The 25,909-nt window shown below is 43.7% G+C and overlaps 1 protein-coding gene across 1 annotated transcript in view; it reads left to right on the plus strand.

Annotated features, from left to right (window-relative positions):
* XPR1 (xenotropic and polytropic retrovirus receptor 1) overlaps positions 1 to 25,909 on the plus strand; it is a 178,317-nt gene that overhangs the window by 38,395 nt on the left and 114,013 nt on the right. Inside the window, exon 3 of the mRNA XM_020789740.3 lies at positions 23,382 to 23,483. Coding sequence (XP_020645399.1) covers positions 23,382 to 23,483 — 102 coding nt within the window. The remainder of the gene's footprint in view (positions 1 to 23,381; positions 23,484 to 25,909) is intronic.

Consider the following 25,909-nt stretch of genomic DNA (forward strand, 5'->3'; position numbering starts at 1 on the left):
ACTTGGTATCGAAAAAATCTTGAACAGTTTAGTAGATTTCAGCCACACATGAGGCTTTTGCAGCCCCAGCCTCCCGATACTTTCCTAGTACAATAGATGATGGAAATCACTCTTCATGCTCAGCATCACCAGCGTCAATTTATTCTACTGCTATGCCATTGCATCAGCAACCTCCGTTTCAACATCACAGAGACACAGGCTCTGATATCGACAATCCTCAATATTCATCCTGGTCTGTGGACACTTGCTCCATTCCGTTACATCAACACAGTTCCCGTCCTTTGGTAAATCCAAGTAATCGACCCGGCACCATTATGACACCAAACTCGACACAGAGGTCCATCCCTACCAGTCGAGGTCCATCGATGCTCAACCACTGTCTTTCAATGTCGACGATCCTCGACATCGACAGATGTCCATGGACATGCTGCCTCCATCTTTTCTGAATCATAACTGGCAATACTACTAGACAGCCTCTCGACACCAAAGTTGATCGACAGTCTGTCGACGCCAGACATGACCTCGATGGTTCTGACCATGGATCTCAGCCCTAGACTCCATCGGTGTTACTTACCTCTCCAGAGCTGGACATTGTTGATACCGACCCGCTGTCACTGGCAGAGGATTTCCAGACCTATGCCCAACTTATGATTTGCTTGGCTAAATCACTTGATCTGCAAATCCACCGACCATCAACAGAACCAGCCAATCATCTATATGATCCAATCTCTAAAAATACAACCACTCTGGTACATATCAATGTTACCATCTCTCCTTAGTACTGCGCAGAGATGCTGGACAAAACCAGCTTCCTCCCATACCATGTCTAAGCAGATTCATAACCTCTATAGAATCCATGACCCAGGAGCCATTTTCTCCCCCCACAAAAAAACAACCAAAAACTCAGCTCCAAATTCTATACTTGTCGAAGCCAACAATCTCTCATACCACCCAATAAAGACAGCCGATGAATAGACTCCATGGGTAGATGGCTTTACTCTTCCGCAGCCTTCACCAGGCAAGTTGCTAATTATCAAGGAAACATGGGAGCTTACCAACGCTTCTTCTGGGACAACATGTCCACCTTTATTGAATCCTTGCCAGAGGATAAAAAGATAGTAGCTCAAACCTTCCAACAAGGTCTCTCTGTTGATAAACAACAGATGCTTTTCACCCGCCACACTGTAGACGATATAGCCAAGTCCATGGCCACTTCAGTAGCCCTACACCATTTTTCCTGGCTCAGAATGTCTGACTTAGCCAAAGATGCTTGGGCACGTATCAAAGACCTCCCCTTTGATGGAGCAGGTCTTTTTCATGCTGAAACTTGATGATATACTAGAGAACGTACAAAAGAAACATTCAGCAGCCAGACATTGGGGAGTTTTGCCTTCCTACCAGCAACATCCTCAGCAAAATCAATGGAAACGACCCTATAACTTGTACCAGAGGTTCCAGCAAGACCCTCCACGACAAACCTCTTACAATCCATACTTCAAAAACCAAAGAGCCAAAACTCGGCAACAGCCTGCCACTAGGCGGAATGACCGGAAACCCAAACACCATGTTTGACATTCCTCTGACCAAGATAGTCACTCACCCCACCAACCCTGCCCTCTGGAAACACTTACCTGCATGGGAATCCATCACCACAGATTCCTCCATCATCAAAAAATGCTACCACATCCACTTCTTCAAACTTCCTCCAATACGTCCTTACTCCTCCATCACAACCCGTGCAAGAAGAAATAACGAATTTACTTCTCAAAGATGCCATACAATCCGTCTATCAAAACAACACCGGGTTTTTCTCTCACTATTAAGATTATTAAACAACTACATTGTCACCACAAAATTCCGCATGGTTACTGTAGAAACAGTTCTTCCCTTTCTTCGAAAAAATGACTGGTTCACTGTCATAGATATAAGAGATGCTTACTTTCATATTGCAATACATGGATCACAAGCATGCCAATTCAAAAGACTCCCGTTCGGCCTTGCAACAGCTCTGAGTGTTCATCAAGTGCATGACGCCGGTAGCCGCCTAGCTCAGACTTCAAAACATTCTCATCTTTCCATATATTGATGGCTGGCTCCTTGTAACACACTTCCATCGCAATGCTCGATTTATTTATTTATTTATTTATTTATTTATTTATTTATTTATACATACATACATACATACATACATACATACATACATACATACATACATACATACATACATACATACATACATACATACATACATACATACCCCGCCTATCTAGTCATTTCGACCACTCTAGGCGGCTTACAACATAAAGCATAACAAGTTCAAGAAAAATTTATAACAAATTAATTAATTAAATGATTCTGCAAGATGGGAAAAATACAAAATAAATCAAATAAAGAGAGAGAAAAGGAAAGAGGACAGGAATTAATTGGAAGGGAAGGCCTGCCTATACATCCATGTTTTTAGTTGGTTCTTAAAAGTACCCAGTGAGGGTGCAATGCGAATCTCCGGAGGTAGGTTATTCCAGAGGCGAGGAGCCACCACCGAGAAGGCCTGGTTTCTAGTTCTTTCCTTCTGGGCCTCCCTCGGCGTCAGGCTCCTCAGCCTCACCTCCTGGCTCGCGTGGGTGATACGGGTAGAACTAGTTGGGAGTAAGTGTTCCGCCAAGTATCGAGGTCCTAAACCGTTTAGGGCTTTATATGTAAGCATTAACACTTTGAAGTCAATGCGGAAACGGATGGGCAGCCAGTGTAGCATGGCCAGAGTAGGAGAGATATGTTGGTATTTTCTCACTCCAGTAAGGAGTCTGGCCGCTACATTCTGCACCACTTGAAGTTTCCGCATCAACTTCAAAGGAAGCCCCACGTAGAGCGTGTTACAGTAGTCTAATCTAGAAATTACGAGCGCATGTACTAAGGTAGTGAGCGCCCCCATGTCTAGGTAAGGTCACATCCGGGCAATCCGCCAAAGGTGGAAAAAGGCAGTGCGGACTACCGACGCCACTTGCGTTTCCATGGTGAGCATCGGGTCCAGCTGTACCCCCAGGTTGCGGACCCCACTCTTCGCGGCCAGGGCCACCCCCCCAAACATGAGGGAGTTTCCCAAGCCACCATCCACAGGGCCACCCACCCTCAGAATTTCCGTCTTGTCCGGGTTCAGCCTCAGCCTGTTCTCCTGCATCCATTGCTGTACGGCCCCCAAGCAGCGCTGGAGGGACAGGACGGCATCACCTGCAGTTGGTGAAAAGGAAATATAGAGCTGGGTGTCATCAGCATATTGATGACACGATGCTCCACACCCCCTGATGCCCCTACCCATATAGATGTTAAACAGCATTGGGGAGATGATCGACCCCTGTGGAACTCCACAATTGAGACTCCACGGGGCCAAAATACTCTCCCCAAGCTGCACTCTCTGGGGGCGGTCCTCCAAGAAGGAACGGAACCAGGCCAGAGCCAAGCCACCGATATCCAACTCAGAGAGCCTCCCCAGGAGGATACCGTGGTTGACGATATCGAAGGCGAGATGTCGAGGAGGACCAACAAAGAAATTTTAGCACTGTCGGCCTCCCTCAACAAGTCATCGTACAGGGCAACCAATGCCGTCTCTGTACCATGCCGCGGCCTGAAGCCCAACTGGAATGGATCCAGGGCATCTGTTTCATCCAGATGCGCCTGAAGCTGGCCCGCCACCACCCTCTCGACCACTTTGCTCATGAAAGAAACATTGGCGATGGGCCTGTAATTGCCAATTTCGTCCGCCTCCAAACTAGGTTTCTTTCTTATGGGCCTAATGAGTGTCTCCTTGAGGGCAGGTGGAAACCTGCCCTCAAGGAAAGACCCATTTATTATTGCTGTGGCCCATTCTGTTGTTATCGGCCTGGCTGCTTTGATTAGCCAGGCCGGGCAAGGGTCCAAAGAGGAGGTGGTGGCTCAACAGCAGTCAAGCACTCTGGCCACAGAATCAGGCGTGACAGTCTGAAAGGAGTCAAGGGTTACCAGGCAAGGTGGAGCGCTGGGCATCTCTGCTCGACTCACTGTGATTCAAAAAAGGAGAGAGGTCCCGTCGGATGGCCTCCATTTTAGATTTTAAAAAGGCTGCAAACTGGTCAGGTGAAAAACTAGGGGGAGGCCTATCATCCAGACCAGTTCCGGATAGGTCGCGTACTATACGGAATAACTCCGCCTGCTGGTTGGACGCTTCGCTTATCCGGTTAGCGAAGTAAGTTCGACAAGCAGCCTTTACCTTAGACAGGTAAAGGTTAGTTGTGACCCTTACAGCTATCCTATTATAATCCGTCGGGTTCTTCCTCCACCTATGCTCCAGCCTTCTCCTGTGTCGCTTCAGCGCTCGAAGCTCCTGGTTAAACCATCCGTTGGATGAGCTCTACGACGGAGAGGGTGTTTAGGTTGCAATCATGTCTATAGCCCTGGTTGTGAAGGTGGACCAGCTATCAACCAGAGCGTTGAAAGGAGTGCTAGCCAGGTCCGCCGTGACCCCTCTCATGACGTCCTGGAATCCAGCTGGATCCAGTAGCCTTCGAGGGCAGACCATAGAAATAGGTCCCTGCTCCCTGCGAGGGGGGAGAGCCACTTTGAGGTTACATTTTATTAGGTGATGATCTGACCATGACAAGGGGACTGACATGTCGATGAGACAACCGTTTCACCCTCACCCTTCTTCGCGATCTCGGTCTAACTATCAATGAACAAAAATCAACATTAAAACTTACAAGGACTATACATTAGATAGGCCTGCTCATAGACTCCACACGGACCCGTGTGTTCCTCCCTGCAGAAAAATAACAACATCTCTTCACCTTACTTCGCGGCTTCACTCCACATGCCTTGATACCTGCCTTAACGGTGCAACAAGTTCTAGGCACCATGGTCTCTATGATGTCAGTTGTACAACATATGCGTCTCAAAATGAGATCACTCCAATCCTGGTTCTGGCCCTATTCAATCCACTAACAGACTCTCCCCACACTCTCCTAAGAGTCACTCCAGAATTGGCCTCTCGGCTTTAATGGTGGCATTCCCATACCAACCTTTCTATTGGGTGACCGTTCCAACAACCTTGCCCAGAAATACAAGTCACTACCGACGTCAGTCACACCTGCTGGGGGGCTCATTGCAAATCCCTCACAGTCCATGTCAAATGGTCTCACAGAGAAAAACTGCTCCACATAAACAAGTTGGAGCTACTAGCCATCATAAAGGCCTGCGAGGCTTTCAGAAACCTTTTTGTTGGAAAAATGATACAGCTCGCCACTGACAACACCACAGTGATGTATTACATCCTAAAACAAGGCGGCACCCCACCCGCCAGCTCTCCTCTACCTAGTGGTCAACTTCTGGGAGTAGTGTCTGCAACATCACATCTGTCTCACAGCCTTACACATTGCTGGTCAAGACAATGACCTAGCAGACTCGCTCAGCCATACAGATGCTCAAGCTCACGAGTGGGAACTAGATCAATCAGTATTCCGCCGACTATGCCGGAAATGGAGCACACCAACTCTCGATTTCTGCCTCCCGAGCAAATTGGAAATGCCAACTGTATTGCTCCCGAGCAATAGAAAAACATTCCCAGGGAGATTCGTTTGTTGGCCATTGGCCCAAGACTCTTGCCTACCTTTTCCCACCATTCCCTCTCCTCCATGAAGGTGTCATGCGTCTACAAGAAGACAAAACCAATGCCATTGTTATAGCCCCTTGGTGGCCGAGACAGACTTGGTTCCCAGTTCTCTGCAGTCTCTTATCAGACATCCACCATCTCCCCCGCCTGCTAAACCTTCTCATACAGACCAATTCCCAAGTCCTACACCCAGACTTGCCTGTTCTGCACCTGGCAGCATGGAGGATTCTCCCTCGTTAATGAACGTTCTTCATCATACAAAAAAAATATTCCACAAGGAAAGTCTGCCTGTACAAATGGAAGAAACTTCAATCCTTTACCAAATCTTCCTCATCATCCTCCATCAATCCATCACTTTCCACTGTTCTTCGCTTCCTTCTACATATCAAATCCAAGGGCCCCTCCATCTCATCCTTGAGAGTCTACCATTCGGGAATAATATCATACCAACATTCCAAATTCTCCAGCAGCAAACTTCTTCAAACATCCAACAACAAAAAGTTTTCTGAAAGGTCTCTCTTATCTACCCTGATACTCGACCTTCCTCTCCACAGTGGTCGCTAACTCTTGTTTTGAAACAGCTGAACAAAGCTCCTTTTGAGCCATTAGCTACAACTGACTTAAGAGTCCTCACCTTTAAAACAGCTTTTCTCGTAGCCATCACCTCAGTTCGACAAGCTAGTGAATTGGCAGCTTTACACTATGTCTACTCTTATCTACAACTTTTCCCCGATAAGGTGAAGTTATTCATGGACATTTCTTTCCTCCCCAAAATTGTCTCTCAGTTTCATCTTTCCCAGCTGATTGTCCTTTCTTCATTTTTTCCGTCACCTTCAAACCAAGAAAAAATACTCCATACATTGGATGTCAGAAGAGCTCTTGCTTTTTATCTCCAACGTACCCAACCTTTAGACAGTCATCTCTTCATAAGCCATCAAATACCTACAAAAGGTCATCAGGTAACTTCCTAATCTGTCTCCAGATGGGTTGCCTCTACTGTTCATTTGGCTTATCAACTTGCTCGACAACCAGCCCCTAGAGTGGTTTGCCCTCACTCCACCAGAGCAGTGGCAGCCTCTGCAGCCTTTCTCTGCAGCTTACCTCTTCTACCTCTGCCACTTGGGCACAGTGTTGGTGTAAGTTAGCAGAGTTTTGTCCCATTCCAGGCATTACAGTTGAATCACACAGACAAAGACAGCTTCTTCCTTCACCAAGGGTATTTACAATATATACAGATGTTCAGCAGCACAAACCAGCAGCATGACATTCATAGAAGAGATCCGTACATCTTCTGCACATGTCCACACATGTCCATACACATACACATTTGCATACAGCCAATCAGTGTGGACATTGCATCATCCTAGGCTGCATGACTCAGCATTTTGCACACCTGTAAAGTATGGCTGCTGATTACCATAGGCCTTGTTCTGCCTCAGTATGAAATTATCCTTGACACACAGTCGTCCACGTTTATTCATCATTATAGACTCAACCTCCAGAAGAAGACAAAGCCAGTGCCATTGTTATAGCCTCTGCAGCATTTGGACGTGCTGTTCTAGCTTCTACCTTGGCGTGACACCCTGCATCCGGGTAAGACAGTCACCCAGGGTGTGATTCACAAAGGCCATGAAGAAGAACGGCAGGTTACTCAACTGTAATTGTAGTTCTTTGAGTGGACCTCTGTGATTCACACATCCCGCCCATCCTCCCCTCTGTCACAACATTGTTTGCTTATTATTAACCAGCGGTTGACACAACTGAAAGGGGATGCTTGGCGCCAAGGTACTTATATGGGTGGGGAGGGGCATATTCTAATGTGTTCATTGCATCTGCAGAAGCTCTAGAATCTTCCAATGACACTGTGCAGGCGCAAATCACCCAGGGTGTGAATCACAGAGGTCCACTCGAAGAACTACAATTACAGATGGGTAACCTGTTGTTTCAAAAGAGCAGTGGTGCTCTTTTTTGGAGGGAGACATTTGCCATCTTTTGGATACAGATGTTCATTGGTGCCATCCTAATATTATGGGGCAAGGGTTGAGCAATACACTTTACTGAGTACTGCATCAACATAATTGGACCTTTTACAACTAAATTTCTGACATAATAATAAACCATATGAAGTCTGAATGTGGATATGTTCAAAGATACAACTGCCCCTTTGTGATATCCAAGTGGATTTGAGTGTTTCTGTTTTTAAAGCAGTTGTGTGCATTTCATAAACAATATTGGGGGCTTCCTTCTTTCAGTGGCAATGAAACTGCAGTTCTTTTAATAAAATAAACATGGTCTTATTGGCAGAAGAGAAATGTCGTTGGGTAAGTGGATATAAAAACATTAGAGGCACATTTCTCTTTAGTTTAGGGTATCTGAACTGTAACATGTTTTACACAGACACACTTGTTAGCAAATGTTATTGATGTAGCTGAGTATATAGCTAATGGTAGACCAGGGTTATACATAGTGTGTGAACCTGATTGATTTCTGCTTTTGAGACTGATTTCTTGAGGGTGATAAAGTGCTGAAAATTGGAGACTGATTTTAATTTTAATTTCATCAGTGGATATACACATTTCTCATTAAATGGCTAATATAGTACTACTTTAATACAAAACTGTTTTGCTTCGATACCACTCATTCATCCTGAACACACCCAGTCTTGTTTACAATTTTTGAACTCAGCAGTGTGTGGCCTGATTAATAGTTGGATGAGAGATTGTCAGGGAATGCTGGGGATCCCTAGGTAGACCTTGAGAAGAATTGTGTCTGAAACCCTGGGGAACTGCCGCTAGCCAAGGCTTGTAAATAATCATTTTTGAATCTTTCGAGAGGTCCTGCCATCATAGCTGACAATACTGGCCTAGACGAAACAAAGCTCTGATTCAGTATAAAGGATAATCACATATTCCTATAAAACTGATCTTTGAAAAAATTGTTTGGTCAACTCTTGGATTAATGTAATCAGAGTGATGTTGTTTGTGTCAATCTAATCTAAAATAATGAGCAATAATTGTGTGTTCTCAAGTTAATTCTGACTTCCAGTGACCCTTTCCAGGGTTTTCTAGGTAGACAATACTCAGAAGTGGTTTACCATTCTCTTCTTTTGGGGGTGCCCTGGGGTTGTGCACCTTGCCTATGCTACCCCCCCATCTGTATTCTCCTCCTATACTATGGCAGTGATTCCCAACCTGGGATATAAACAAGGACATTTAGGGGGATGCAATATATATAGCATAGTGGCAGGAAAAGCCACATCTGTCAACAGTGTAAGTGATTTATTTATATCCTGAGCAGTGAGAAACTCATTGGCTTCTTCCTTCTCTCCCCACCCGCCATGTGAGAGCCCAGGCAATCACCTTTCACTCCAAGGCAGTGTCTGTTCTTCTTCCGCCACTTAACTCTGTGTGTGTGTGCGTGTGTGTATGTGTGTGTGTGTGTGAGAGAGAGACCGTGACCTGCCCCTTTCCTGTCGATAGCACTTTACACAGGACAGAATTCCTTGCAGATTCTAACCCTTTCACTGGTGCACTTGTGCATGCTACCAAAGGCAATGAGAAAATGGCCTGAAGACAAGAGGATAGAGAATCTCTCCAGCCCCAGCCCCTAATTTGAAGGCCACAATTCATGGAAGTGAGCAGCCGAGGCGTATGCAGTGAAAAAAATTGAGAACCATTGCTCTGGAGAAGTATTGTTCTGCCAGTTAATTGATTGGAATATATTGTGTAGTTCACATTTATTCTTCTCTTGTTCCCTTTAAGTCTAAGCAAGAAAGGCTAATTTCCTCCAAGTGTTATGCACCTTGTTGCGCTTCAGCCCCTGGAAAGTAAATATTAAGAACTGAAATACGTTGTAGTTCAGTCAGTGGGTAATTGCTTAAAAATTCATTATGGCATTAGTTGCTGTACAGTAGCAGTTTACATAATTGTTTCAGCATGCCGGATCCAAAGCTCTGCTATACTGCCCTGCTTCTGCTGATGGCTTGTTAAGCCCCAAAACCGCAAAATATTAACTGCCATTGAGTTCCTGCTTCCTTGAGAGAAAGTAATAGTGATACCAAGCATTCTTATATGCTTGAGATTTCACAGTATTTTTTTTTTGGTAAAGTGAGAGCTGATTGTGTTAATATGCAGTTGCTCAGGTCTTAATAGGAATAATGTTTTAACATCTCTATTAGCATGGTTAGTGTAGTTTTAATTGGTAATTCCTGTAAGCAGGAGGACTGCTTTATATAAATAGATGATTTATCATAGAATCATAGAAAAGTGAAGTTGGAAGGGGCCTACAAGGCCATCAAGTCCAACCCCCTGCTCAATGCCAGAATACAATCAAAGCATATCTGCCAGGTAATTATCTAAGTTTTTCTTGAATGCCTCCAGTGTTGGAGCACTCACCAGCTCCCAAGGTAACTAGTTCTGCTGTTGTACCACTCTAACAGTTAGGAAGTTTTTCCTGATATTCATCCAAAATTAGCTTCTTTTAACTTGAACCCGCTGTTGCCTGTCCTCCACTCTGGGATGATCGAGAACAGATCCTGCCCCTCCTCTGGATGACAGCCTTTAAAATATTTGAAAAGTGCTATCATATCACCCCTCAGTCTTTTTTTCTCGAGGCTAAACATGCCCAATTCTTTCAGTCTTTCCTCATAGGGCTTGGTTTCCAGCCCCCAGATCATCCTTGTCGCCCTCCTCTGAACTTGTTCCAATTTGTTAGCATCCTTCTTGAAGTGTGGTGTCCAGAACTGGACACAGTATTCAAGGTGAGGCCTAACCAGTGCTGAATAGAGGGGGACTAGCACCTCATGGGATTTGGAAACTATACTTCTATTAATGCAGCCTAAAATAGCATTTGCCTTTTTTGTAGCCACATCACACTGTTGGCTCCTATTTAGCTTGTGATCTACGACAATTCCAAGATCCTTCTCGCTTATAGTTTTGCTGAGCCAGGTATCCCCCTTCTTTTAACTCTTCTAGTAACTGAAAGCAGTTTTGTAGTTCCACCGGGGAAGAGTGTCTTCTCCTTCTTTGGTTCCTCCACTATGTTTGTAGTCTCTACAGCATTTTCCTCCACTGCAATGTTTTGGTTTTCTTCCATCAGCAGTGCCCCTTCTGATAGCTGCTGCTGGCTCAAGAGTTCTATCAGTGTAGATTTCATCTTCCCTTATAGCCTTGAGTGTGGCTACTCGCTGCTCAAGGTCTCTGAGTTTGTCTTCTAATAGTGCCACAAGCTTACACCTGTTACATGTATACAGCCTTTTCCACTCAGGAACAAAGTCAAACATAACACAAACTTGGCAGGTAACCACAACTGAATTGTCTTCTCCCTCCATAATCCCTTCTAGCTTTCAAACTTTCAACTGTTTGTTTAGGATCCCTGTCCCTCTTGTTTTGTTAGTTTAAATGTAGTTGTATGTATACCCAAAGGAACAAAAAAATTGTTAGGGGCCTCCCTCCTTTGCCTCCCCCAGCAAACTCCCTGTTTGCTATCCTGTTCTCGAGCTCTGTTCTCGAGCTCCCTGGGTCTGCCTTTAGCTTTATTTGTCAGATGTGCTCTGCCTGGAGTCAGGAATCAATTTGACTGATCCATTTTATTTTTTAAAATTAGCTACCAGTGTGTCCTCATAAATTACTGTCATAGCAGAGAGTATGTACTGACTAGAATATGTATGTATCTGCATCTCTCTTTACATTGGTTTCAGGAGATCAGAAGTGGAGTTATACCATGCTGTTATGATTTTGCACTACAGCAATCTACAGTGATTTAATAGGATTACTTTGTGAATTTATTTCAAACAGGACAGGTGGAGGCTGCTGCTGGGCCTCCCTGCAGCACTGTCAAGTAGGGTGAAGTTATAAATGTACAGTGGTGCCCCGCATGACGACGACAATCCGTTCCATTAAAATCGCTGTACAGCAAAATCATCGTCATGCGGAAAAAAGCCCCATTGGAATGCATTGGAAACCAGTTAATACGTTCCAATGGGGAAATACCTCCTCGTCCAGCGAAGATCACCAATGGAGAACCGTCTACCAGCTGTTTAAAATTGCTGTCTTCCTGAAGCTTCTGTCCGGAAAACAGCCATTTTGCAAAGGGAGGGAAACCATTTTGCGGAGCCGGAAAAAACATCGTTTTGCAAACAAACGGTTTGCGAAGCAAGGGCCTAATCAATGAAAAGTGGATTTCACCCATAGGAACCATCATTTTACAACTGCAATAGTGATCACAAAAAGTCATCATCAAGCGATTTTGTCATTTACCGGGGTAAGCGTCTAGCGGGGCACCACTGTATTTGCACAGGAAGAGTTCTTAAACCTGCACATCTTTTTAAAAAAATCATGTCTGGCTTTTTGATTGTCATAGCTGAGTTGGTTGCTAGATGTAAACAGAAGGAAAGAAATGTAAAATTAAATATTTGTAATTGAGGGATTACTAAAAGTGTTACTGGATTTCTTACTACAGTCATTCCACTAGCAACTGCCACTGGTTAATGTTCATAGGATGTTCCCTTCATAGGAATGAGAACAGTACTTAGTTTGTAGTAGTCTCACTCTAAATAAGAGTATCTTTGTTCCTCTCTGGTCTATTCCCTTTGGAAGAGTTCTATAAGTGGGGTACCTGTAATGGAATGGCATATACTCCCAACAATATAATTTCTGTTGTTTTCAGTCAGTGACAGAATGAAGGCATCCATTTGATACAGAAATGTAATCAGAAAGGTGAATCTTGTGATAAAACTCTACTGTCTCTTATTTTGAACCACTATTCTTATGTTTTGAATTAGCTAGAAATACAAGTTTTCAAATGGTGGTACTGATTTAATGTTACTTCAGCTTTAAGCACTGTATCGTGAAAATAAGTGTAAATGTAGACTTTTCCATAGTAACAATCAGAAGGAATCAAGACCACCAGTTTATATATGGGAATCTTGGAGCACATTCTACTCCAGTATGGCTAACATGAGAACATATTTTTTCACTCAAATCTTAGTTGAACGGATGGAAAGCAAAAACATGGTCATAAGATCATCAGGCATTTCATATTGCTTTTGATTTGAATGATAAATTTATCATTCCAAGAAAATAACATTAATGGGGCCAAAACAAATGTCATTGAAGGGTGAAAACCTATTAACTCAGTGTGATGCCTAAAACCATGTGTAATTTGAATGTCCTGACAAAAACCTTGCACAAGAGTGAAATAGGAATCTTGTTTTTGCAGTGAAAATGGGAAAAAGTTGTTTTGAATATTTGTCTTTTGGCAAATTTGTTTTAAGAATAAAAATATATTTGCTCTTAAGGTGTTTTTCTGCCATCAGTAACCAGGTGGCATCAGTCTTGCTTCCTTGCAGTAGCTATTTTTCCATATTTGATAGTTATCCTAATATTAACAAGGGATACTCCTAGTAGATTATTTTGTTTAATGGTCTTGTTTTTTCTTTCACTCATAACCCTCCTTTTATTCAGTGTTTCTGTAAAAAATGAAACAAAACAGTTTTATTAGACCTCCAATTCTGTTTTAATATAATTTTCCCTTTAACTCTGCTTTCTTCTTTCACAACATATATGGTCAATAAATTGGACAGATGTTTTCTTTTGTATCTTGTAATGTGGATATCTTTTAATTGTGAGTGTCATGTTTTAGCCACCTGAGTTATGTTTTCTTTATAAGTTGCCATTATTTTTACATTGTGCCTATCAGTGGTTAGTAATATGTCACTGGTACTGATAAGAAACAAAATCCACAGGCATACTGAATGGTTAAGACTATGAAGTTCATTTTCATTGTTATGTTTTAGGCAAACTGAGTTTAAATAGAAGACAAGAACTTTATGTTAATTTTGCTAGAACTTTGTAGTAGTATACAGTTAATTTTTATGCATTACCGGTATATATTTTTTAATTATTCAGATACATTGTTATGGCCAACACATTCTTCTTCATGCATATGATATTGTAAGCATGAGCTTTTGAATGCAAAGTCAGCATTGTTAAAATAATAAAAAATTCACTAATTAACGGGTATTGTTTGCTACTTAGTTAATGGGGCCCAGGAAGTGGGAGAAGAGATTGTTACTCACTCAAATAAATTGAGAACTGTAGGACTAAGGATAGCCAGCCACTAGATTTTCCAAGCAATATTGTACTAGTGGCATGAAACCAGAAGAAAAGTTGCTTCATTCAAGAAGATGAGAAACGGTCTGCAAATAAACCTGAAGAAAATATCCACTAGCATGGGTTTGACTTTTAATTCTAGTCTGAGATAATTGGTTTGTAGATCTGAAACATTTATATACAGTGGTGTCTTGACTTATGAATGTCCCAACCTACAAACATTTTGAGTTACGAACAGCTCAATTCACAAATTTTGCTTTGACTTGTGGACGGAACTTTGACTTACGAACAAAAAAAATGTGGGGAAGGCGGGAAATTTGAACTTTCAGTTAACCGTTGGCGAGCGAAGAGGCTGCTTGTCTGTTACCTCGCTCGCCCCAGCAGTTAGAGAGTGTGGATATGGAGAGAGACTTCAGACTGCCTACTGCCTCTGTACTGCCTGATACGGTACTGCCTGGTACTGTACTGTACAGACTGTATTTTTTGGCTTTTTTATTTTTGGATTTTTGAAATTTTAAAAAAGAGACTGCCTGTTCTGGGTGAGTACCCTGTATTTACTGTACAGGAGTTTTGCAGCTTGGGGTTGGGCTAGATGGCTAGGTGGGGGCATGTTTCTGTGCTGGCTGTTGGTTTTAAAATCAGAAAACTTTTTGCAAAGGTCTAGCTGGCTGTTGGGCTTTAAAGCTAAGTGACCTCTTGTTTTAAAAGGTGTTAGTGGGTGAGTTTAAAAGGTGCTTGGTTTGGTTTAAATGTGTTTTGTTTGAAAGTTGTTTGGTTTGTTTTAAAATGTGTTTGTTTTAAAAGTTGCTTGGTTTAAAATGTGTTGTAAAATGTGTCAGTTTAAAATATTTTTTTAGACTCCAAATTCTCCTCCCCAATTGTCTTCTCTCTCTTTGTCTTCTCTCTTTTTCTGAGGGGTCTGTGTGCCCCAGTGATGACCTACCTTCCTTCCTTCCTTCCTTCTTTCCTTCCTTCCTCCCTCCCTCCCTCCCTCCCTCCCTCTTTTCCCCATTGTTCCCTCCCTCCTTTCCTGCCCCTTTTAAACCTAAGTTCATTTTAAGTCAAAAAAAGAAAAACTCTCCCCCTAGTGGTAGAGGATGGATTAACCGGTTTTGCATTACCGTATTTTTTGCTCCATAAGACGCACCTTTCCACAAGACGCACCAAATTTTTAGGAGAAGAAAACAGGAAAAAAATAATTTGTTTTCTTCTCCTAAAAATTGGTGAGCCTTATGGAGAGGTCCATCTTATGGAACACATCCTAGGACCCTTTGGAGGCTCGCCCTGCCCCCCCAGGGGTCAGAGGGGGCGAAATCGCCAGGTTCTGGGACTTGAGGCTTGGGAAGCTTCAGAAGAGTCCCAGAAGCTGGCGATTTCCCCCACTCTGGCCGAGCGGGGGGTGGTGGCGGCAGGGTGAGCCTCCAAAGGGTCCTAGGGTGTGTTCCAGGATGCTTTAGAGACTCACCCTGCCCCCCTTGGGGATCAGAGGGGGCAAAATCACCACCTTCTGGGACTCCTCAGAGGCTTCCCAAGCCTCAAAAGACTCCCAGAAATTGGCGATTTTGCCGGTGATGGCCCTGTGCGGGGGGGGGGAGCATGGCAAGGGTCCTGGAAGTTTCCTTTGGACCCTTGCCACCCTCCCCCCCCCACGGGGCCAGGGGGGTAAAATCGCCAGCTTCTGGGAGTGTTTTGAAGCTTCCCAAGCCTCAAAACACTCCCAGAAGCTGGCGATTTTGCCAGTGCTGGCCCATGCAGTGATGGGAGTGTCACAAGGGTCCTGGAAGGCTCACCCGGACCCTTGCAACGTTCCCCCCATCTGGAAGCTGGTGATTTCGCCGGCGCTGGCCCCATGGGGGGTGGGAGAGCCTCGCAAGGGTCCTGGAAGGCTCACCCGGACCCTTGCGACGCTCACCCCCATGGGGACAGCGGCGACGAAATTGCTGCCTTCGGTCCATAAGACGCATGGACGTTCCTCCCCACATTTTGGAGGGAAAAAGTGTGTCTTATGGAGCAAAAAATACGGTAGTTCCTGTGGGAACTAATGCTTCAATTTACAAACTGTGCCTTGACATAAGAACAGAAAACAGCTGGAATGGATTAGTCGGGTTTCAGTGCATTCCTATAGGAAATGCTGATTTGAACGTTGCTGATGAACGTTTTGACTTACGAACATCTTCTGGGACAGATTAAGTTCATAAATCAAGGCACCAGTGTATTCATATATTTAAATATAATTCTCTAAATATGTCAGAAGGTGATTTGCTTAAACTTACGTTATTGTCTTAAACAGCAATCCCCTGACCCCATCTGTGGGTGGTATGTTCCAAGACCTCTCATGGATGTCTGAAACTGTAGATGGTAGCAAACCCTATATATAACATACAGGGAGTGGGACAAAAGGCCTCTTTGTATGACTGTTTTGGCCATGATAGCCTATAGATAACTGAAATCGTGGATACTGAATCTACAGATATAGTGATTCCTTTATAACACTTTTACTGTATATAGATTCAAAAGCTATAATCAGTTAACAATACTATTCATGCATAATGTATGTGGAATCCTTTGACTTATACAGTATTTGTATTTATTTTGATTTGTCAGGTGCTAACCTGTGCTTCTCTTTTCTTGCTTACTATAATTTCATGCTTCCTAGTGAGTCTGTAATTATTTGACTGTTGGAAACCATTAATATCACTATTGCTTCAGAATGAGAGGAGCAAGTACATTGTCCTTCCACTTGTGTTTTTTCTTGGGAATCATACTATGGATATGTGCTTAAAACAAAGAACTTTGAAATCAAATGTATTCTTGCTCTTCCATGTTCATTTCATGATTTATCCTATTCTGCATAGTTTTCTACCTTGGCTAATTCTAGTTTTGCCACTTTATGATCTGAGACAATGAACTAATATGAAATGTGCCTATTAGAAAAGTCCTTAATCATATTTCTGGGATTTTGCTACACATTTCTTGTCCACATTTTCAAGTATATAATAAAAGCTCCACACCAGAATTGTAAAAGAAAAACGGAAGTACTCAAGCTTAATAGCTCCTTCTTTCTTTTTCTTTTCAAATGAATTCTAGATCTATAGTTGTTAATTGCCATATTAGTGAATGCATTGTCATGTGGGGTTTTTAAGTTTTAACCTTTAAGCCATCAGAGTAGTGCTCACACTAAAGGGGTGGTATATAAAAGAAAGTAAGTCTGTCCTGCACTTGTTTTCTTTGGACTCCTGTGGAATTGCTTTGTAGGTACAATCTCTTTATGGCAAAATTTGAGAATTCCTTTAAATGACACTAAACTGAAAGTGCCTTTTCCCCTATCCAATTTAGTATTGGCATGTTTTAATTTAGTAAATCTTAATGTTGTAAATTGTTTGTTTATGTCCTAGGCATGTCTTTTCTCCCTGCAAGTTGCCCTGCCCTTTTCTAAAAGTAATTGAGCATTCTATGTTAGGTTTAATATTAGAGGACACAAGACAGGGTTTTGTGTCCTCTACCATAATAGCTCAAGAGATAGCTGTCCCATGAGATTCACCTTTGTATGACTTGGTTGCAAATAAGCATGTTGCAAATATGAATGAACATAATGACAGTATTTCAAAGCCAGTATTGTACAGATTGTGTGTATGATATCCATATGATTTCTGTTCCCTGAAAATGTGAACAGAGACTAAAGGAAAACTTAAATAAACTTAGATGAAGTAGAATGTTCAGTTGAGTGAACATGTCAAAATGGGGCACAAAGTCTAAAAACAGGGAAAGAAATTTGGCAGGAGCTCAAAATTCAATTTTTTCTGATGATGGCTGTCTTCCATGGACAAATTTTCCCTCCTCTTTCTTTTCTTTCTAATAGCTTTGCAAACATGTTGGTAGTTGTTTACAACCTACTTTTTGGTCTAAAACAATGTGTCTAAAGAATTTGTCCCAAAAACAAGTAGGCTTTTTTCCTCTGTCATGGACTGAGCATTTCAAATTGTTACATTTCCCAGAAATGTTGTTCCTGCAGGCTTTTTAAAAAAGGTCTTTTTCTTTGCAATCAAAATTATGCTTCTTTTGTAGAAAATTGCATCTTTTGAACATAAAGTATATAATTTTGTATTTAAAGAATTTTTTTAAATTTATTGCCCTCTAGCACATTCATAATCTAATGAGAATATGTAAGCTATATGGTTGGATTTATAGATATATACACTAAACAAATATCAATATTAGATACCATAATTTAGAAACACAGAAAAACATACAGTACCTCTGAATTTAATAAATAATAATCATGTGCCATCAAGTCAATTCTGACTTGTGGCAGCCCTTTTCAGAATTTTCTAGACATAGAGTACTTAGAAGTGATTTACTATTCCCTTTTTCTATGGGGTACTCTTGGACTGTGCACCTTGCCCAAAGCCACACTGGCTGGCTCTACTTTACAGGAGGAACAGTGCGGAATCAATCACCCAGCCTCTGACTCCACAGCCAGATATCTAAACCACTGAGCTATCCAGTCAGCAAATTCAATAAATACACATTCAGCAACGCCCCTATTTATCTAGGTCAGTTTAAAGCCTGCTTAAAAATGAAGGCCTTTGCCTGCCAATGGAAAAAGAGAAGGAGGGGGCCAAAGTGGCATTCCCAAGGAATGCATTTCACAACCTGCGAGCACCCATTGAAGACCTTCTCTCATGTCCCCCACCCGTGAGGCCACTGGGACCAAGAGAAGGTCTTCCCCAAAAGATTTTAAAGCTAGGGAGGCTCATTTGGAGTTAAATGATACTTCAGATAGCCTGGATGAGAAATGGGGGCTTTATATTCATATACAAATACAAAGCCCCCACGGCACAGGCGGCTGGCCTGATTACCTCCCAACCCCAGACTCTGCTGGACCACTTTACACATGGTGGGTGTCATCATTAGTGTGCCAATCATGGCAGTAAAGTGGGGTCTCGATTTAAGTAATTAATCCGTATTTGAAGGCAGTCCGCAGGTCGAAAAGTTCGCAGGTCGAATATGCATTCCCCATAGGAATGCATTGAAAACCATTTAATCCGTATCTGCTTTTTTCTGTCCATAGAAACTAATAGGAAGCTGCTATTCTGCATTCTACCACTAGAGGGGGATATTTTTTAACAAATTTTCTTAGGTCATGAAAAGTTCAGGAAAGGAGGGGGGGAGTCAGGGAACACTTTGCAAAGCACGTTTGAAATCGTTTTTTCACCTTGAAGCACCTTTTCAGCCAAGACAAGCCAAGACAAGGGGGAAAAGGGGGAGCAAAGGAGGGAGGGAACACATTTTAAGCCAAGAACCTTTCAATAACAGAACACCTCGAAAAGCACTATTCAAACAAGCCAAGCCAAGCACCTTTTGGGGGAAAAGGGGGGCAGCAAAGGAGGGAGGGAACTTAATCCCCCCCTACACACAGCAAGGCACAGAATCCAGCAACCATTCTTCCAGCACAAAAATGCCTGCCTTCCAGGACAAACACCACATCTCTCTCTGCCTAGAAAAGTTCTCCCAGTCTCGGTCCTTCCTCCCCACTCCCCCATCCCGGTCTCTCATACCTTTGAGCTGGTCTATTGCCTCAGTTTGGACCTGGCTTGCTGGGGAACTTTGCTCCAGCACTCAGTGGCGGTGGCGGCCAGATTCCTTGCCCGGGTGCAGGTGAGGGGGAGAGAGGAGAGGGCAAGGGAGGGGAGGAAAGTCAGGAAAGGCATGGGTGGGCATGGAGGGAAAGGGGCTCCCTGATGCAGCGATAGAGGGAGGGGAAGCAGCCATGAGGGACCTGCCCTGCCCTCCTCCTCCTCCTCCTCCCCCTCCCAGGGGACTCCCGGGAGGAGGGAGTCCGAGCATGGCTGCGATCGTGCGGCTTGGCTCCCTGTAGCGGCGGCGGCCAGATTCCTTGCCAGGGTGCATGTGAGGGGGAGAGAGGAGACGGCAGGGGAGGCATGGGTTTGCATGGAGGGAAAGGGGCTCCCTGTAAAGAGGCAACGATGAAGGGAGGGGAAACAGCCATGAGGGACCTGACCTACCCTCCTCCTCCCAGGGGACTTTGCTTCTCCTCCCGGGAGTCCGAGCATGGCTGGGATCGCGCGGCTCTGCTCCCTGCAGGTGGTGGCGACGGTGGGGAGGGGGAGACCTCCAAGCTGCCTTCCAAGGCTTCTCCACCACCATGCGAGGCATCTTGGAGGTCCCCCTCCACCGCCGATAGTGGCTCCAAAGCACTATCGGCGGTGGGGGGGACCTCCAAGATGCCTCCCATGGCGGCGGATAAGCCGTGGAAGGCATCCAGAGGCACGGCCTACGGACTGGAAGGGGGACGCGGGGAAAGCGCCGAATTTGAATTGGGTGCTTTTCCCACTTCCCTCTTCTGGTCCGTAGGTCGATTCTCTGGCCGCAAGTCAAAGTGGAATTTTGCGGCCAGAGAATTCCATAAGTTGAAAAGTTCGTAAGTGGAGCCAGACGTAAGTTGAGACTCCACTGTAGTTTGACTGCCGCAGCTTCTCCTCCCTGTTTGCTTAGCCGCTCCAGCAAGGCAGCGGGAGGACAAGTCTCTCTGCTCTGCTGCAGAGTGGCTAGACAAGCAGGGAGGCGGGGCTGTGGCAGCCGAGCTACTGCCTCAGTTGGCATGCTGACAATGATGCTGGCCACACACACCATCCAATAAGTCTGTTGGGGTCTGGGGGGGTATGTACAATCACCTGTACTGAGGGGTGGCTTTGTATTCATACACCTATACAAAGCCACCATCTCTATCCTGGGTCTAAGTCAAAGGGATTTAGAGCTGAGGGCTGTTGTGGGTTTTTAGGGCTCTTCGGCTGTGTTCTGAAGTTTGTTCTTCCTAACGTTTCATCAGTCTCTGTGTTCGGCATCTTCAGAGGACAGGAGTAGCACTCTGTGCTCTGGTACAGTTTGTTTGGGAGTTGAGTATAGCTGTGGGATCAGCTTTTGTCCTTTTCAGGAGATGGGTGATTATGGTGATCAGTGTGTTTTTGTTGTGGGTGTATTGTTGTGATAAGGAGGAGAGATTATCTGCCACTGTGATTGATGGGTGTCATTAGCTGGTCTTTTGTGTGTAGTAATCACCGTCCTTGTGGCTGGGTAGAGTTCGTTGACCTTTTGCATGCTGTATTTTTTAGTGCTGGGAGCCACGCTTTGTTGAGTTTTAAACTTTCTTCTTTTTTGTTGAAGTTCTGCTGGTGTTTGTGGATTTCCATGGCTTCCCTGTGCAGTCTAACTCTGAACAAGCTGACTTCTCTCTCTCTCTTTTTCTTTGTCAAATCTAGACATAAATAGCTTCACTGAAGCGGAGTAATATTTACTGTACATTATTCAGGAAATATTCTCCCTGTTTGGAAGTGGTCAAGGAAAGTTGCCCCTCTTCATTAATAACATTGACTCTTTTTTAAAATTCCGTGTATATTGGGCGATCCCCATTTATTAGTTGCTTAATCTCTGTTTGTTGGTTGCTGTCATATCCTTCCATATTTCCATATCCCTAACGTACTGGATTATTATAAGAAGGTAGAGGGGGGAAAGCAGATACCAGTGAGAATACTGTAGAACTGTTATATAAAGGGTTTTTCTTTTCTTTTTGGAAATACAAACATGGATGCAAAACCTAAGGTGGGGAAAGGAGGTTTGGCACCAGAAAGTACACCATTGAGATTGATGCAAGAAACTCAGTCTTCTTTATTAACGAAATAATATTTTGAGAAGCTCATGAGCACCATGCTCAGCCAATAGACAGCCCATTTTGATAGAAAGTTTGATGAAATTAAGTCTGATACTTCAGCCCTGAAAACTGAAGTGTCTGGCCTTTCCAAACAACAGGACGATATAAATGTACAAATGGAGCAAATGAAAGAGGATGTGCCACACCAGAATCAAGAAATACAGAAGACAGTGAGATTAGCAAAGAAAATGGAGAAGACAGTAATAGAACTTCAGAAGGACTTAGGAAAAGTTGAAACCAGACAAAACCAACATGAGCCATCAAGAACTCAAACCCATATGAAGAATGCATTACATAATCTGAGAATTTGGAATGTACCAGAAACTCAAAATGAAGACCTCCTAGAAGTTACAACTGATTTATTATCAGACTGGGCGGACTGTGAGAAGGATGAAATTAAGTGGAATATAGATGTGGCCAGAAGAACTTTCTCAGTATGTATTGAAAAAAATTAGATTCATTAAAATCACATATAGAGGCAAAATTCTGAAAGCAACGCAAGACAAGCAAAAAGAAGGAAGGAATCTGAAGACACTGAAACATATACCTTGGGAAATGAGAAATAAAAGGAAAATGTATGAGAATGAATAAAGATTATCAGCTACATAATCAATAATCAGAATAATAATATATCTGTCTGAATTTGATTTTTCCCTCTCGCTCCCTGTTTATATTTCTTTCTGACATGTGGAACTATTACTAGAAGAGAATGTATAGAATTACTATGAAAAATATTGATCTGTAATGTATCTGTTCAAATCCACCCCCTCCAAGAGTACCCCATCCCAGCTGTCCCTTACCTTACCCTACCTTTATAAAGAAAAAAATGTTTTTTTTTAAAAAAAGTTAAGAGAAGAGATCATTGCCCTTCACAAGCACAGAACAGGAGATAAAAAGATAGCAAAGGCACTGAATGTTCCTAGAGACACCTTTAGAAGCATAGTTCACAAGTTTAAAGTTATAAGGAAAGTGGTTACATTACCTGGACCGGGCAATAAAAGGAATCTCTGTTAGTGGCTGTGAAGTTTTGGAATTCTGTTCTGTGGAGTAGTGAGACGAAACTGGAACTTTTCGGCCCAGTGAATCAATGATATGTCTGGAGGAAGAAGAATGAAGCATACGCTGAAAAGAACACTCTGCCGACAGTTAAGCATAGTGATGCTCTGGGGCTGTTTTGCATCATCCGGCACTGGAAACCGGCAGCGTGTGTAAGGCAAGATGGATTCACTAAAGTATCAGGAAATCCTAGGATAAAACATCATGCCATCTATGGGGAAGCTGAAGCTTGGGCATCATTGGACTTTCCAACCGGACAATGATCCCAAGCGTTCCTCAAATTCCACCAAAACTTGGTTGCAGAAGACGTCCGGGTAGATTCTACAGTGGTCATCACAGTCACCTGAGTTGAATCCCATAGAAAATCTCTAGTGAGATTTGAAGAAGTCTGTCACAACATGCAGACCCAAGATTATTACTAAAATGGAGGCCATTGGTCATGAGAATTGGGCTAAGATTCCCCAGGAATGCTGCCAGAAGCTGTGTCAGGCAGTGCATCTCGTTTGCAGCAGGTTGTAACAGTAAAAGAGTGCTCTACTAAGTACTACAGATGCTTGCCATGAAGGGGTTTAATTATTTTGAGACTGCAGAATTCATTAAAAGTTTCATTTTCAGTTAAATTCCCTAAGAAACCACTTGAAGCATTTGTTGTGTTGAGCTATTTCAGTTGCTTTTGTTTGATTTGTTTATTGCAAACAGCTGAAAGTCTATGAATTTTGACATCAAATCTGATTTGCAACGGGGTTTGAATAATTTTGATTACAACTACTATTTCAAATGGACAGGATTAAAAATGACATGCGTTTCTCTTGTCTTTATTTTTTTACATTTTTCTTCTCTCTTTTTCTAGTCACAGATGAAGACACTGTGAAACGATACTTTGCGAAGTTTGAAGAAAAATTCTTTCAGACTTGTGAGAAGGAACTTGCCAAAATCAACACATTTTATTCAGGTGAGGTATTTATCTGTAGCTTTCAGGATATATAGAACATAATCTGGCTTTATTGTGACACCAGTTAAGACCTTACACTGTTAAGAGTGGCTTGACAACATACAGGAAGTGCATATTTTATAGAATTCGCCGTATACCTACTTAACCATGATTATTAGCATTTTTATCAGAATCTGCCACATGAAACTCCTCATACTACATGCTGACCTCTGGGATTATTCCCCCTACCCCTGGCCTGGGGTGTTCAGGAAGTGGCTGTTTGAAGGATTTGGAGAGTGACAGTTGACAAAGTTGGTAGCATGCTAGGGGTGCCAACTAGTAGTTTTCCCAGAGAACAAAGTTGCTCAGTGGGTAATCAAGCAAAGAGACAATACTGATTGTAGAAAGATTATATTGAATCAAGTTTGCAGCAAGGTTCATACATACAACATAGTCTTTATTCAGTCCTTTGGTCATACACGGCAATATCAACAGGTTCAGTCCATAAATCAGTCCAATAAATCTTTGTCCTTGTTAAATCTGTCTCTCAGTATTCCTCCTTACTCCTCCAATCCATGCCACAAGGTTGAATGCTGGAACTGCTGGCTTTATTCCACCTTCAGCCAATATTGGTTTCCTTACACAGCTGTTACAAGTTTTACTACATATCTAGTCACTTCACAGCTGTCTAAATCAGTATTTTACAGTATTTCTTTACAGTGATTCTTACAAATACTTACAGTATTTATAAGTTCTTACATATGGTTTTACAACAATGTATTAACATTCTACTCAGGTTCTTGTCAGACCTGTCAACAGTGTACAGTGGTGCCCCGCATAGCGACATTAATCCGTTCCGTTCCGGATTAATCGTCGCTATACGGAAACATCGCAGTGCGGGAGGGAAAACCCCATAGAAACGCGTTGAACTTCGTTTAATGCGTTTCTATGGGGTGAAAACTCACTGCTATGCGAGGTTTCCTCCATAGGGCCGCCATTTTCGCCGCCTCGGTAAGCGAGGGCAGCGCAGGTGGCCATTTTGGAACCGCGAATCAGCTGTGTGAAAATGGGGCCTTTGAGAGGAAAAGCCCCCATTTTCACACAGCTGGCGGGCTGGGGCGCTTCGGAATGATGGCGGGGGAACCCTTCCCCTACGGCCGCTCCGAAGGGCCTGCCGGCCAGCGGCTCCAAGCAGTGGCAGCGGCAGTAGGGTGTGTGTGGGCATCCGGAGCCCCCCACCCTGCCTCCGCTACCGGAAGCCGACCCGCGCCCACCTATCCCAGCCATGCTCAGACTCCTGGGAGTCCGAGCATGGCTGGGATAGGCGGCGCAGGGCGGCTTCAAGTGGTGGCGGCAGGGTTGGGGGGGGTCCGGAAGGCTTCCAGTGCTTTGCCTGGAAGCCCTCCGGATCCACCCTGCCCCCGCCGCCGCTGAGAGCCCTCCGAGCTCTCAAAGGTCTTTCTCCAATGTCAGAGGGGGGCCCTTTGAGAGCTTGGAAGGCTAGGACTGTAGACACGATCGCTCCTAAACGCCCTCTCCAGCACAGAGACCGCCCGGCACCCTGGTTTAACCAGGATCTCTGGGCGTTGAAGTGGATCAGGAGACGGCTAGAGCGCAAACGGAGAAAGGACCCGATGGATTATAATTGGATAGCTGTCAAGGTCACTACTAACCTTTACCTGGCTAAGATAAAGGCCGTCAGTCGAGCATACTTCGCTAACTGGATAAGCGAAGCGTCCAACCAACAGGCGGAATTATTCCGTATAGTGCGCGACCTATTCGGAACTGGTCTGAGTGATGGGCCTCCCTCTAGTTTTTCATCGGATCAATTTGCAGCATTTTTAAAATCGAAAGTGGAGGCCATCCGCCGGGACCTCTCTCCTTTTTTGAATACAGTGAGTCAAGCAGAGATGTCCAGCGCTCCTTGCCCGGTGACTTTCGATTCCTTTCAGCCTGTCACGCCTGATTCTGCGGCCAAGGCGCTTGATCGCTGTCGTGCCACCACCTCCTCCCTTGACCCTTTCCCGCCCTGGCTAATCAAAACATGATTATGATCTTTACAGAGACATGGCTTGATTCTTCCATCCCAGGGGAGGTAATTGAACTACAAGGACGCAGAGTACATCGAGCAGACAGGTCTATTGAATCTGGGAAGAGCAAAGGTGGAGGGGTTTGTGTTTACACAAACGATAATTGGAGCACAGATGTTAAAATAATGGACATTCACTGTTCTCCTGATTTGGAGTATTTGGCAGTGAAATGCCGCCCCTTTTACTTGCCTCGCGAGTTTAATGTTGTTATAATAACAGCAATATATATACCTCCTGATGCTAACACAACCACAGCTTTGAGTTGTTTGTTAACTGCTATCAGCAAACAGCAGCAGGCCTACCCAGATGGAGTGCTGGTGGTAGCAGGTGATTTCAATCAAGCCAATTTAAAGACCG

This window comes from Pogona vitticeps, chromosome 4 (genome assembly GCF_051106095.1).
Source record: "Pogona vitticeps strain Pit_001003342236 chromosome 4, PviZW2.1, whole genome shotgun sequence".
Classification (NCBI taxonomy): domain Eukaryota; kingdom Metazoa; phylum Chordata; class Lepidosauria; order Squamata; family Agamidae; genus Pogona; species Pogona vitticeps.